The 14,823-nt window shown below is 38.5% G+C and overlaps 1 protein-coding gene across 1 annotated transcript in view; it reads right to left on the bottom strand.

The window, feature by feature from the left end:
* Nucleotides 1-14,823, bottom strand: part of LOC103026298 (uncharacterized) — a 105,895-nt gene that overhangs the window by 42,262 nt on the left and 48,810 nt on the right. The window contains exons 7-8 of the mRNA XM_049470222.1: nucleotides 10,739-10,864; nucleotides 871-1,125 (exon numbers count right to left, since the gene is read on the bottom strand). Coding sequence (XP_049326179.1) covers nucleotides 871-1,125; nucleotides 10,739-10,864 — 381 coding nt within the window. The remainder of the gene's footprint in view (nucleotides 1-870; nucleotides 1,126-10,738; nucleotides 10,865-14,823) is intronic.

Here is a 14,823-nt window from a genome sequence, read left to right as displayed (position 1 = left end):
CAGAATAAATGGTGTAAAGTAAATATGCGGGGTGTCACATTTGACTTTTCCATTTGCTCAATTTATAACTCATAAATAATGAAAATAGTAGTTTTAAACATAAAGCTTAAAACTACACTACTGGCTCTATGATTATGCCCTTATTATGGTATGACAGAAGTTTGAAAAAGGGGGACCAGTAGAGGGTTAAACGTTTGTGGACACATTTTAATGGATTTCAATGGCAGCGTTTTGGCCATTACTATTATTATTTGTAGTTTGGACACGTTTTTTTTTTTTTTTGATTGGCATGAATACTACTGTACTTGTCTAAACGCTGTATTAAAGCACATTATTCCAGATCAGCTTGAAAGTATCAGGGTTGGAAGAGTGTTGATTTTTTTCTAAACTTTAGGAGGAGTAGTGGCTCCAATAAAATGAAGGTGGAATAATGAAATTAATAGAGAAATAACTTTATATTATAAAGTCATTATAAAAGCTATTTATTAGGAATAAGACTGAGTATATACCTGGCCTTGTGGACCCACAACAACGAATATAACTCACCTAGCTGCAAATGACGAGGCTACATAAAATGCTCGGCTAACTCGCTCCAACATTAGCAGCGATATTTTACCGTTTCACTTTTTTTTTGTTTTACATTCTTTTCTCAGCTCTTCCGCCATGCACATTCCACTGCCCGGCTTCAGAAGCCCTCATGCAGGCTAATTGTCAAGTACAAATGTATCAGTTTCCAAAACATGGACAACCCCTGTGTCACAACTAGCACCTGAAACATCCAGAGCTTTGAGCTAACAATGGGAGCGCCGGTGATGGATGTCCTCCCTGTCAAGCGGGACCGGGAGGGCCGGAGGGAGGCGATCTGCTTACCCAGGGTGCCGAGGGTACGATGAGGGACAGGGTCAGGAGGTCTCGGCAGCAGCGGTCCAGGTCTGAGCAGCAGAGGCTGGCCTGGTTGAGCAGCCGGGCGTAGAGGGCTGAGGGAGCCGGGGGCGTCGGGACTTGCTTGGGACTTGCTAGCTTAGCGGGGTGGAGATCTGGGTGAGGGGCGAGGATCAGGCCAACGGTCTGTCGTATTCCGTGCAGGTGTTTGAACAGCTGGCTGAGCCTGGACTCCAGAGCGCTCTGCAGGAAGGAGAAGAAGAGGCAGAAAGCAACTGTTAACAGCCGTCAGAGCCGGCGAGGGCTGGGCGCAGGTGACTGCACATGAAACGTGCTGCAGGGGCCCTTGCACCTGTCTGAAAGAGACCGGTTGTGCTGGTCTGAGCTTGCTGAATGTTAGTCAGAGCCGTCAACAGAATAGGGGGCCTCTGTTTGTGGAACGCTACAAAGTAGCTCGAGGTGACGGGAATAAAAACAAAGCCCAAATTGAGGCCCGGGGGCAGCAAGCAAGCCGTCCAACACGAGCTGTAAAAACAAGGATCAAACAACAACGACCAAAACAGCTAGAGGGGGAAACCTGACCCAAAACAAGATACTTACTCTAGAGCAGCCTTTCTCAAACTGGGGGCCGGTAATAGGCCACTATAGAGGGGAGAGGGGGCACAGTTAAATATTACAGGTCTTATCTCTGCTATACTAGTTCATCTCAAAAAATTATATAAGAATATAATTGAAAAGTTCCTTTTTAGTAATTCAGTTAAAAATGTCAAGCTCATATATTATATAGATGTATTACACACAGAGTGATCTATTTTAAGCATGTATTTCTTTTATTGTTGATGATTATTGTGGCTTATAGCCAATGAAAACCCAAAATTCAGTATCTCAGAAAGTTAGAATATTAAGACCAATGAGTACTTTTAGCAGTGTAAGTCCTCCTGGAAAATGAAATCCGAATCTCCATTAATAGGAATGCGTATGGGCAAGAATCTGGTGATATGACATTGCATGATATCGCAATTCATGGGGTTACAATCTGGTATATTGAAATACATATACAGTAAATATAATATGATATATTAACAAAGTATAAAAAACACCCAATACAACTTTAAGTCTAATGGTTGTGGTTTAAACACAACACTAAATAAACCTCGGTCTGACACCAATCTTTACACTGAAACTAGGACTCTAGGCAAATTTTGCTTGATGTTTTTATAGTTTGACAGAAATTAATTGGTCAAGAAATTACAATGTAATATGGGGGATATTCACACAAATGTCAGATGTATCTTTTTATTTTTTAATTCATTTGACGGTTGTGATGTAATGTATTTACAGTGAATGCAGTATGAAGTAGCTACTGCTGTGGACACTGTTCATAAAGTAGCTAGCTATGCTATTCAACAGGCTATTCAACAGGCTATTGGGTTGAGGGTCCGTAGAGGACAAACGAAGGAATATAACACAAAGTAAACAAAGATGGCCGCCTCCTTGTTTTCATGATTATCTGGGCTCAGAGAGGATGGAGGGTGCAAGCAACAAATACACCTTTATTAGAAAAGACGTTGCAGCTTTGCCATCAGCTGCCGGCGCTCAGAGGGAGCAGATGTATCAGAACCTAGCCGCTGTACTTTTCTCCGAGTGTGCTAGCTGCTCAGGCAATGATTCATCCGCAGCAGCTCGAAAAAAGGGGCGATTGACTTCACACGTGTCGGAGGAGGTGTGTGCTCGTCCACATCCTCCAAGTGTCGCAGGTGCCACCAGTGATGGGGACACACAAAGGGGTGGGACAATTGGATAACCAAATTGGGAGAAAATGGGGAAAAAATCTGAAAAAAAAAAGAAAAGTTGTTGCATAAACTCAGATGCTCATTTTATCAGGTTTTCTCATGGTATAATCTCTCAGTCTGCAGAAAAAAACTGCACCTTTCCAGCTGTCTTCTTGGTGTGAAGCTCTTTGGTGTCGATTGGTTCCGCAGTCTTTCTCTCGCTGAACGTTGGCAGGCTCACACAAAACTCCCCTGTAAAAAACAGCAGTCTTGCCCCTTGACCACGCTGCCAGAGCCAAGAGAGTACAGGCCTCATATGCTCTCCATTACAGTGGACTTATGACCAATTTGTAATGTGGGCAGCCAAGGGCTTGATTTAGTGGGCACACATGGCGCTCCGGCATGGCTGGACAGGTTTAAGTGTGAAATTATTCCAGATGACATACTTCACCTCCACGCTCACCATATCTAACTGCCTTATAAATGCTAACAGCTTTAAGCATGGGAGCGGGAGCCAGCGCCGAGTCAAGGTAGGCCTAGTATGCAATTGTTCATGGTCGAGTAAAGCTGCGAGAGGATTTACAGCAGGATATAGGAAAGCTAAATATTATGCTGTAATCCCGTTCCTAAACCAGACATTGTCTATATTCAAAACATGAGCCATAAATACTGACTAGGATGAAATACATCATCATAATCTTCATAAAAATAGTTGCACCCAGAAGGAATCAACGGCAGAAATTATGCTTGGTGGGTTGTCAGGTGCCAGATTGTCATGGAGTGACTCTTCCACGAGTCATCTTCAGTGACGAGTCCTGCTTATGTCTTGGTGGAGGCGAACAATGAATTCTTTTTGGATAAAACGGTTTGCAATTTAATTTGATGCCAGATCGACTTAAGGCTTTATCATGTTTCTAGACAGTGCAAAGATCAATTTAATGAGGTCCTCTATCCAGTGGACTTACATTTTCTGAATGCGCACTCCAGTGCCTTACTGCAACAGGACAATACTCATCCACACACTGCTGCCATCTCAAGAGTGTGCCTTGAACTTACAGATACTATGCCATGGCCAGACACATCCCCGCTCGTTAAACACACAGACAAACTCACTGTAGAGCGCAAAGCCAACTTTTACCTCACCAATAAACAGAATAAAGAATAAAATAAAATGCTGTTGCCTTAAAGGGGAACTCTTGTGTGAAATTGATGTAGTTTTGGTGTAGTAAAACATGATAAGATACTAACCATTGTGGAATAGCCCACCTCCATTTTCCCACAGCGTTCCAAGATCCAGAAATGTTGTGCTTTTTTCACAACACTTTTTACAACGAGTGCTTCGGGGCATAATTTGCCCCTGATAAAACGCTTTTTACATCGATATCTAGGCACAAAGTAGCTCCACACTGCCCCGACATTTAAAACGAGGCATTAATAACTTAAAAAATGCACAAAAAACTAATAAAAAAAAACATTGTTTACATCCCATAATGCTAGCTTCTGCTCCTGGAGCGTCCTGTATCATTACTACAACTCTGCCCTTATAACAAACCAAACCGTGTAAAAATCGGGTAAAAATTGGCAGAGTTGTGATTATTATAGGTGTATTAAACACCTTCCTCAGTGTAAATAAATGCACTGGGCGCTGGCTGCTACGCCAGGAGGCAGGCTATGCGACGTCTATGTATACATATCTATGTGATGGCGGCTACTGGAGCAGAAGCTAGCATTATGGGATGTAAACAGTGTTTTTAGTAAGCTTCTTGGGCATTTTTAAAGTTATTAATGCCTCGCTTTAAATGTCAGAGCTTTCCGGATTCTAGCAAGGAGGTGTGGAGCTACTGGGTAACGGTGTAAAAAGCGATTTATCAAAGGAAAATAATGCCCTGAAGCGACCATTGTAAAGAGTGCTGGGCAAAAAGCACAAAATTACTGGATCTCACCAAAAGTCCATTTACACTCCGTTAAATGAGCTGCTGGTGTACCTTCAGAGTGTGAAGAGCTTGCCTTGGAGACAAAGATACTCTGCCACGGCCTGACCTATCTTCCTTCTGAATAGCATTGCAATCAGATGCTTCCTTCTAGGTGCAACTACTATTTCTGCTATCATTTCATTTATTTACACTAAGGGTAATTCAACGTCTCACCCCTTCTCATGTTCCTGAAGTCTACTAGCTCTACAAGAAGAGCTACTGAGCTCCTCCAGCATTCCATAGACATGATGGAACGTGACTACATCGCTGAGAGTCATTGTTGGGTATGGTTCTGAACGAACAATGCTGGCGTATCTGTAAAGCGTACGCTCTGTTTGGATAATCCCGAGCAGAAAAAGGACATTATCCCAGCTGGAATTCAGAGGGAATAAAGAATCCAGAGCTGGAATCACAGCGCACTTCTCAGCTTTACACACAGTAGCGGAGGCTGAGTCTGGCACACCAACTGCAAGAGGGGGAGGAGGATCCCAGGCTTAGAGAGGTGAGGCTGAACGCATCCATCTCCACAGCTTCTGGCCAGCAGTACTGAGAGACAGAGAGAGAGAGAGATCCTGAACTGCAGACAGCTGCTCCAGCCATGTAGGTGAAGGGTGAGGGGTGTGTGTGCAAACGAGTGTGAAAGTAAGGGAGTGAAAGAGAGAGAAAAAGGGAGAAAGTGGAATGGGAGAATCATCAGAGGAGTCAGGTCTGTCCATCCACATGTGTTTCCCATCTGTCCTTCCATGCACACACACACACACACACACACACACACACAAATACTGCTTTCAACTCTCCGCTTCTTCCTCTGCAATCTCAGTTAGTCAGTGACTGCCCAAAAACATTCCAACCTGGACGGGATAATGGTCACAATAATGGTCAGTTATTATTCAAGGATAATATGATAAATGGTTCAATTGATGGAAAAAGGAAAGAAGAAAGAAAGAAAGGAGAAAAGAAAAAAAGAACGAAAAAGCATGAAGCTAAAGTCATGAATAATAAAAAATGAGACAGTGAAAGACAGATTCCTAAAAGGAGTATCAGTGAGAGAAAGAGAATAATTCAGCCCAAAATAAAGGTAGAAGAAGAAAGAAAACAATCCAAACAATAAACATCCATAGAAAGTAGGATAAGCCAGTATGAGGACATGTAAAACAAAAAGAACGAGTCTTAAAGGACAAAATAGAAAAGGAAGAATTGAGTTAACAAATAATGAGACACAATGAGAAATAATAACATTTAAAAGCAAAAGAAATATGATATAAAACAAAAAGTGAAGAAAAGAATAAAAATAAAGAAGGGTGAATGGTAAGAGACTCAAATGAAAGAAAAATATTTAAAATGTATGAATGTGTAAAAAATAAAGAAAGAAACAAACAAACAAACAAAGCAACAAAGTACAACACATTAAATAAAACACAGAATTACTATGCAAAAATTGCATAGTATAAAGGAATGAAGAATGAAGGAAACAGAAAGTAGGCAAAAAGAAAAAAGAATAAATGAAAGAAAGAACTAATGAATAACTGAAAAAATATATTAAATAAATGATTGAATAATTGAACGAATGAATGAAAAGGAAAGAGTTTGCATAAAAAAATAGAATTGAAGAAAATTAAAAAGTAAGCAAATTAAAAAAAAGAATTAATTAATAAGAATTAATTAATAAATAAAAACAAAAAAAACATAAAATAAATGAAAGAAAAAGACAAAATACTGAAAGAAAGAAAGAACACAGAATAAGTCTGAAAGAAAAAAAGAAAAAAAGAAGAAAGAAATCATAATTAGTCTGAAAGAAACAAAGAAATAAAGAGAAAAAAGAAAGTAAGAAATCAGAATTAGTCTAAAAGAAAGAAAGAAAGAAAGAAAGAAAGAAAGGATTGATCTAGACTAAAAGAAAAGAAAGCAGAATTAGACTGAAAGAAAAAAGTAAGATTGCAGAGTTGGTCTAAAAGAAAGAAAGCAGATGCTGGGTGGAGTTAATGCTGAAGGGTCAGCAGTGAAACACTGTGCTGTGCTGAATCCTGTCTTACTGGATCTGAAACAGCATCATCACTGTAATCCAGATTAATCTCCACTGAATAAGAGCTTTAACTGAACCAACACCACCTTTACCAGCATTTCTAACAGTTAATCACTCACCGGCCCCTCTGTTCTTTCTATAATGACTTTAACACTGCACCATATGAGGCCTCATTATATTCAAATGTCATCAGAGGTGTGTGAAAGATGCTGTTTCCACTCCCAGCCTGACTAAAATTAAACACACCACACGTTAAACACCCTATTACCATAATTTAACCAGTGATTGGACCCCTCCCTGATCTCTGCTAGTGGTCGAATGTTCATGTCAATGGTAAAAAAAATTCTCCCATTTAGTAAATGAAATGAAATTTCAGCACTGTTCGCTGGGAATGATGCACTTTCTCAGATTTCTCGGAATATAAACTGTCTGGAGCACAATTGGAGTGAAGCTACAGGCCTGCTGTCTATTATAGGTGGGATTCTATTGTCAGATGTTCAAACTGTGAGTCTGCAGCTGTGCCGCAATCCTCCGGGGAAGGTGGTCAAAGGAAAATCCACTTTAAATTCAAATTGCTTCATGACATTCCCTGTTGTTATTTCGTCCACTGTGGAGAATGGGAGGGTGTTGAAATGGGAAAGGAACCCGGAGAGCAATTACGGCTGAAATCTCTCTCTCTAGACTCGCCACAGAGCAGAACAGAGAGAGAAGGGACGGACCACTTGACCAACACCTTCAAGAGAACATCCAGATCTATGAAAATATATCCTTGATTTATGTCAATGCAATTTCCTACACAGTCAGAAATAAATATCTTCTGTAGCATCACTAAATTATATACACACACATTATATTACAGTGATAAATGACAAATGTATACATACATCATTCAATACTGACTGCCATAAGTTTCTTTCCCTTCTTCATTGTGTTTATATTAGATCTGCAAAATATTAAATAATAAAAAAATTACTGCTTGAGATGCTTAAGAAAAATGCAGATCTGCAATATGATATATGATGAAATACTGAATAACGCTAAAGTATCAGTTTTATTTGTAACGCCATCAAATAAAACTGCATGTTTTTTATGTAAACAGGTTATATATCCAAATAATTCAGAGAAAACAAGTTCATCTTCATAAAGTTTTAAGGGTTTAGAAATCAATACTTAGTGGAATAACCCTGGTTTTTAATCACGGTTTTCATGCATCTTGGCATGTTCTCCTCCACCAGTCTTACACACTGCTTTTGGACAATTTTATGCCACTCCTGGTGCAGAACATTCAAGCAGTTCAGTTTGGTTTGATGGCTTCATGATAATCCATCTTCCTCTTGATTATATTCCAGAGGTTTTCAATTTGGTAAAATCAAAGAAACGCATTATGTTTAAGTGGTCTCTTATTTTTTTCCAGAGTTGTATGTATACACATTTGCAATGTTCAAAATGTCAAAATACACGTCTATACTACGCTAGAGGTGGCGTTAAATTATCTAGCTATGTTTAGCAACCTTGCTGAAGCTCAGTGATTACCTGTTCAACAGAAAAACAGCAATATCGCCCATTTTCATTGCTTGAGAACACTCTTTGCATGCTGTTTTCTTTACCTGGCAAACCAAGGTGTGGAAATGGGAGTGTGGGAATGATGGGCAGATTTGAAGACTATATCCCACATACATTTCTGTGACATATCACATACTGTCTGAAGCTCAGCTGAGACCAGCTGTTTGCCAGCGCTTAAACTTAACACGTTTTCTTAATATCTAGAAGAAGATATATCCTGATCATGTTATAAGTTACTACCGTAACTACAATCCTTAACTACCCTTTAAAGAAGACACAGGTGGCCTGAGATAAACACTAAAATCCAAGCAAACAAGTGGAATTTCAGTCTGTACTACATAATGTTTCCCCCCAGCTTCCCTGCTCCACTGAAACCCACCTCACCAATGATATTCTATGACTTCTAGCGCTTTATAAATATTAAAAAAATGTGAAAAACCCTAGAACATCTCAGGAGATGTCGAGAAAGCGAATACAATGCCTTCCAGCGTTCTGCTATACATGTCTTTTAAGAAAGTAAACATGTTGGAGTCAGCAGCCCAGCCCCCCATCACACCCCCCCCCCCCCTTCAAACTCCCTACTCTCGTTCAAATCCACTGGCTTTGTGCTTCATCCAGAAGGAACTGCTTCCCCTCGCAATTTTGGGAGCCTTCTAGATTGCTGCAAGATGATTTGAGTTACTGACTGCCTCCAGCCTTTTAACCAAGAGTAAAGCGCTTTGAGATGAACCCCAGGAGAGATGAGCAGAAATCAACCCCACACAGTATTCCAGCACATTTCCAGAACAACAAGAGAGGGAATTCTGGTGGGAGAGCAGGAAGCAGTGTTTTCTTTGGGAACGAGATTACAAATTATAGTTTCTGTATAATTCTGGAATAGTCACCAGAGAACAACTCCAGCTGCAGCCCCCCACAGCCTAAAATGAATTTCGATTGTTAGATAAATGCTAACTGAGCGATTTCTCTATAGCTGCACGTCGCTAATTTGATTAGCATTGAAGCACACTATTGTATAATAAAGCAATAAGCTGTAAGAGATCATGTGTTAACACGGTTAACCTTCTACACTCTCTAAATCTAAAATCAGTGTAACTCCATCAAATAGCTAATTACATTATTATGTATTGTGACAATATAAACAAAATTATGTTCAAATGTTTGAAATGGAAATAAGGAATGTCCCGATGCAGTATTATGTCCTCCAAATTCAAAATAGTGAGTAGTGGCTAATAATTAAAGTAAAAACCCATAGCATGACGTTTTCTACATACTTTTCTACATTGTTCTTCAGCAAATCTGAAGTCGCATGAAGTTTGGAGGTCACAATAAAAAAAAGACACACAAATAACACACATATTAAGAATAATCCCAACAAGCATTTTTATAGACTATGACTATCAAACAAAATAACATTTAATATTTGGAAACAAAGACTATTTTTTTGTATTAAATATAGAATCAACAAAAATCTATCACAAATCTGAAGTGCATACATATAAACTGCAAAGACTGCTTTCGAGAATATTGCGATACCATGATGTTTATTTATTGTGTTCAAAATAAATATTTAACTATTAAAAGTGCTGTGCCACTGAATGAATAATGCCAATAATATCACCTATATAAATAGGCATAAAGCCTCACATTCATTTTTTTCCGACATACATTATGTGCTGCTTTCTCCCTAAATGATAAATGATAGACTCTTATATGCTTATTTAACAATCACAATTGCTAGGAATACTAACACACATCTCTAGTCAGCACCATGGTCAGCACTAGGGATGGGCATTTCTGCTGTAGACTGAAAACACTTTGGTTTGAAATTGAAAGATGAATATAGACAAAAGATCACCATTTCAATTTTTATTTACAGGTAAAAATTCTGATACACAGTTCATTAGATATCACCTTTTTTATCTGAACACAGACACGTATTGTTTGATTGATTATAAATCTGTAACTAAAAGCTGAAGAGTTGATCTTTTGTCTCATATTCATCATTCAACAGCAGAAATACGCAGAAATAGAGGGATTGGCCTCACTGTTCCAGTATTTTTGGAGGGGGGTGTACTGTACATCAGTGTTCAGATATATTGGGTCTGGGTAGGGAATCTACTGGAAGACCAATTGATTTTTTTGTTGAAAGAAAGGTCAAGCTTGAGTTGGGTCAGTGATGTTATATCGAACAAAGAGAATGTAAAAAGTGAGTTACTATGGGTAACACTTAGGTAACACTGGGGTAACTCTTGGGTAACCCTGGTCTTTTGCTGATGAAGCCTAGTAATAAACGAGAGATACATTTTTATGATACATTAACAAAAAAAAAAGTGAACTTGGTGAAGTGAGAGAGTGTGTTTGCTGTAAATAACACAGACAGAGAATTTGCTCTTCGCCCCTCCCCCCCCAAAAAACAAATTGACTGTCATCACATGGGGGGTGAAGACAGATGAAGGTTGGGTGCTCAGATAACTCCCTGCCAAACCAAATGTATTACCCGGCAGGCTTCGATTTAATGGACTTACCACTTGCTGAAGGTTCAGGTTATTTATCTTGCCGTAGCAGAGGTCCAGCAGGGTGGTGGTGGGCTGCTTGGTCAGTTTTGACCCGCTCAGCAGCCAGGGAACGGCCAGGTCCTCCGCCGAGCTCACCTAGAGACACAGCGAAAGCCGATTAGCTCCTCTACTCGACCCCTCGGCTGCTGTCCAGCCCTCGCTCTTTGCTCCGCTTCCCTACATTGGGACATCAAAGCAGCAGGATTATTGGGACAATACCCAGAGATGAAAGCTCCTTTACTTTCAGTGTAGAGATGCACTTCAAAGGCCAAAGCAACACTTTCTGAATAGAGCTGTAGCTCACAAACCCGGAATATCAAAGCAAATACACCTTCAGAGGCCAGTGCAGCCGATTCAGCGGCCTATAAAAAAAAGATGACCGTCCTACCTTACCTCTGCTTTCTAACATCAATCACAAATCAGCCATTTACTCAAACTGTCTTTGATACCTGATTTTTTTTCCGTGAACCAGCGGTCTATGAACGCTACAAATGAGAAGGGGTGTAAAAAGTAATAAAAAAAAATAAATAAATAAAAAAAAGGGAGTGTAAAAATAAAATTCGATATAAGGGGTTCAGAGAGGTCTAGCAGGCTAAGCGCTGCCACTATGATCAGGAGACCGCCAGTTTGAATCCTGTTCATATAGCTTGCTATCGGCTACCGAAGCACTGAAAAAGCATAATTGGCTTTGATCTCTTTGGGTGGATAGATGGCGCTCTCTTCCCTCATCACTCTAACGGATGATGTTGATCAGCACAAGGCGTCTGTAAGCTGATGAAGCAGGACCAAGTCGCTGCACTTTCCACCGAGCGCATCTGGTCTTAGCTAAATGCTAACTCTTCTAGATGATGTTAGGAAGACATTAACTCTTTCCAGCTTATGTTAAATATTCTATCTGACATCTAGCTAACTAGATGTCACTACTAGCTAATTTTAGCCATTTATTGACTAAAACAAAATGTTTAGTTTACGTTAAACAACTACAGCAAGGATTGCTTTTGATAAGAGTTTTATATTATGCAAAAACATCTTTCTAATAAATGGTAATGTTGATGACTTTTGGTTAACATAAGTAAATGGGTATATTTTGCTTGTCAAATGAAAAAGAAAAAGCTAAAGATTATTTCTAGTACAACTGCAATGATGAACAATCTGTTTCAAATCAATGCATTTTCGATAAAAAGGGATTTGTTTGTTAAATATGATTAAAAATATGGTATAAACGAAAGAATATTTGAAATAAAAGTTAATCGTGCATTAAATTCATAGTGTAATGGAGCAATTAAATCATATATCATTCTAAAGTGTGGAACTCTGGATCCAAGCTAGATTTCTTTTTTAACGGCAGTTTTTTTTTTGACAGTTCCTTTGTTATACAGATGTTAAGGTTGTTTATGAGCTTAAATATATATTTTTTGCCACAGAAATCAAGCTTAGTTCTGAGTAAAACAATGACTAAAGTATAAAAAAAATACCTCTAACAACTCCTGTATTGAAAGCATAATAGAATAGAATAGAATATCAATCATTTATTGCAACACATTTCTTATGTTTTAAATGTGTTTTGTAACACCTCTGGAGAAGACAATGAAAGAGAGAGATAGAAAGAGTGGGAGGGAGGTGGGGAGGCAGAAACACAGAGATGGAGAGAAAAACTAAATGAACTTGAATGCTTGACAGTATTCCTTTGGGGGAAATGTGCAATCTAAATCTAATAGTGAACCTGCTCCCCCTCGGTGCCCTCGGCTGACCCCTACTTATGTTCAGGATCAGCAAGGAAAACAGGCTATAAGCCCTGACATTTCCAGCACTGCCCACAATGAACATTCTCAAAATTTCGATAACCTTCCTCCACACGCAGATAACCTCCTCCTGAAGCCGTTTATGAGCAATATAAATCAGATGGTAAGGCATCCGCAACGGGTTATGGAATAAGCTTGAAAATCTCTGTAAATAAAAAAAAATCCACAGCTTCAGTGTTGGAGAGTAAATCTAACAGAAAAGTGCTGAGAGTGATCTGTGAACAGTGAACATCTTATCTCACTCTCATATCTCACTCTCATATCTGATTTATTCATAGATTATCAGATTTATCTGACTTTTTTGCTGACAGCAGTGATATGATCAGTGGTCAGTGAGTGGGTAAGTATCAAAAAAAAAAGTAGCAGAAAAATAATATTAGAGAATAAGAAAATAAAGTATATCAACATACTCTAGCAATGTTGATACCAATTAAAAAAAATTGAGATGCTGTTTAAAACTATATGAAAAAATATAAGAATAGAATTAGGCCCATCACAATAACAATTATTGTGGAAAACATATTTATATTGTCCCAGAACTTATTAAAATTTATATAGATAAATGATTTTACTGACATTTATACCCAATTATACTGTTTAAAAACAACATTTTAATAAATCATAGTTTGAGAAATATATTTATTTTTTACTTGTATTGTAAATATTACTATGCTAAACATTTACAAAGTGATAACAGAGTGTAATTAGATAATGCATATAGTAACTGGACAAAAACCTCAGGATTATGTTATATCATGAGATATTGGATCAAGGCCTAAAGTATTTTTTTTTAGTACTGTATTTTTCACTCTATAAGGTGCATCATATTATAAAGCACGCTATCAATAAATGTCTATTTTTTGGTCTATTTTCATACATAAATAGATAAGAAGGCGCATTTTACGTTGTCGCAATGTTTTCCTTCTAATTCAGCAGACCTGTAAACCTGTAAAGTGACCTGTAAAGGTAAGCTAAGTTAAGTAAACAAAACTGTATCCAACTGTATCCAAAAAATCCATTTCAAATGAGTTAGACGAGTCAAGCGAGGGCTGGCTGTTAATCTACACACATTTCTCTCCTGAAAACTGTTCATTTGGGTGAGTAAAGCGCTTCTGTTTATTTACAGTAAGCTCAGATTTCCAGATTTCCACTGAAGCTGGAGCATTAGCATTCGCAGCTAACTGCTAGCGGTAATGCGAATGCTGCTTCTGCAGAGCTAGCTGGGGTTAGCAGCAGGCTACAGTCTGATGTACTCACCTCTGAACGGCCAATTACCGCAGTTAGCGGCTAATGCTAATACTGCTGGAGAACTACTGAATAGAAACTCCTGTATAACGCTGTACTTCAGCAGAGTGGCATTAATGCTCCTTACAACCCTGACTGGTAAAATTCATACATAAAGTGCACTGGATTATAATTTTAAGTGTGTCTTATAGTGTAAAAAATATAGTATGTATTATTTTAAAGCTTTGAAGGCACATAAACTGTTTATTTTTTTTTTGTGAATGAGTTTATTTACACTCCACAAAAGAGAAATAGCTTTAGTGTCATATGAATCCACTCACCACATGCTTTTAGATTACCTCTAAAACCTAAAACACTATTGTACAGATGAACATGCCTGAAAGAGAACACTAACTGCAAAAAAAAAAAAAAAAAAAACTAACAGTTTATTTCATATCAGCCAACAGACACCAACGCTGCCTAGTAGCAGAACACTGAGTGAATGGGGGGAGAACGAGAGCCATCCTCTCCACCCGGAGAGAGAAATAACTGCTTTTTAGGACCCCTGGCTATGAAAGGGTGTTGTATTAAGGTGGTGGTCATCTCCTGACGTTAAAGCTTAGATGACGATGGAGATAAAGCACTTAAGATGGCTTAAGAGTCCCACTCTGAAGACTAGTTTAATAACTCACCATAATACCGTAATACCATACCAATAACGTCTACCAATTTGATTGATTTGGCAAAAGCACAGTTAATAAAGGGACAACATAAAAAGTAACTTCCTTTTCAGGACTTTTCTGCTGCTCTCTTGGTGGTTGCCCAGAAGTGTCGGAACAAATTTGGAAACTTAGCCTAAGCAAATTAAATCGGAGTTTAATTAATCATTTTTAGTTATTTTTTACGGTTTCCACAGTTTTATGGAAAAACATTGGATTGATATAAGTATCAGCTAATACTCAGGGTTTTAGTATCAGCATTACAAATGAGAAAATGTGATCATCTCTAATTTTTAGTCACCAATCCATC

The sequence above is a fragment of the Astyanax mexicanus genome, chromosome 22 (genome assembly GCF_023375975.1).
Source record: "Astyanax mexicanus isolate ESR-SI-001 chromosome 22, AstMex3_surface, whole genome shotgun sequence".
Classification (NCBI taxonomy): Eukaryota; Metazoa; Chordata; class Actinopteri; order Characiformes; family Acestrorhamphidae; genus Astyanax; species Astyanax mexicanus.
The sequence above is the reverse complement of the archived record's forward strand: the minus strand, read 5'-3'. Positions and strand labels throughout refer to the sequence as shown.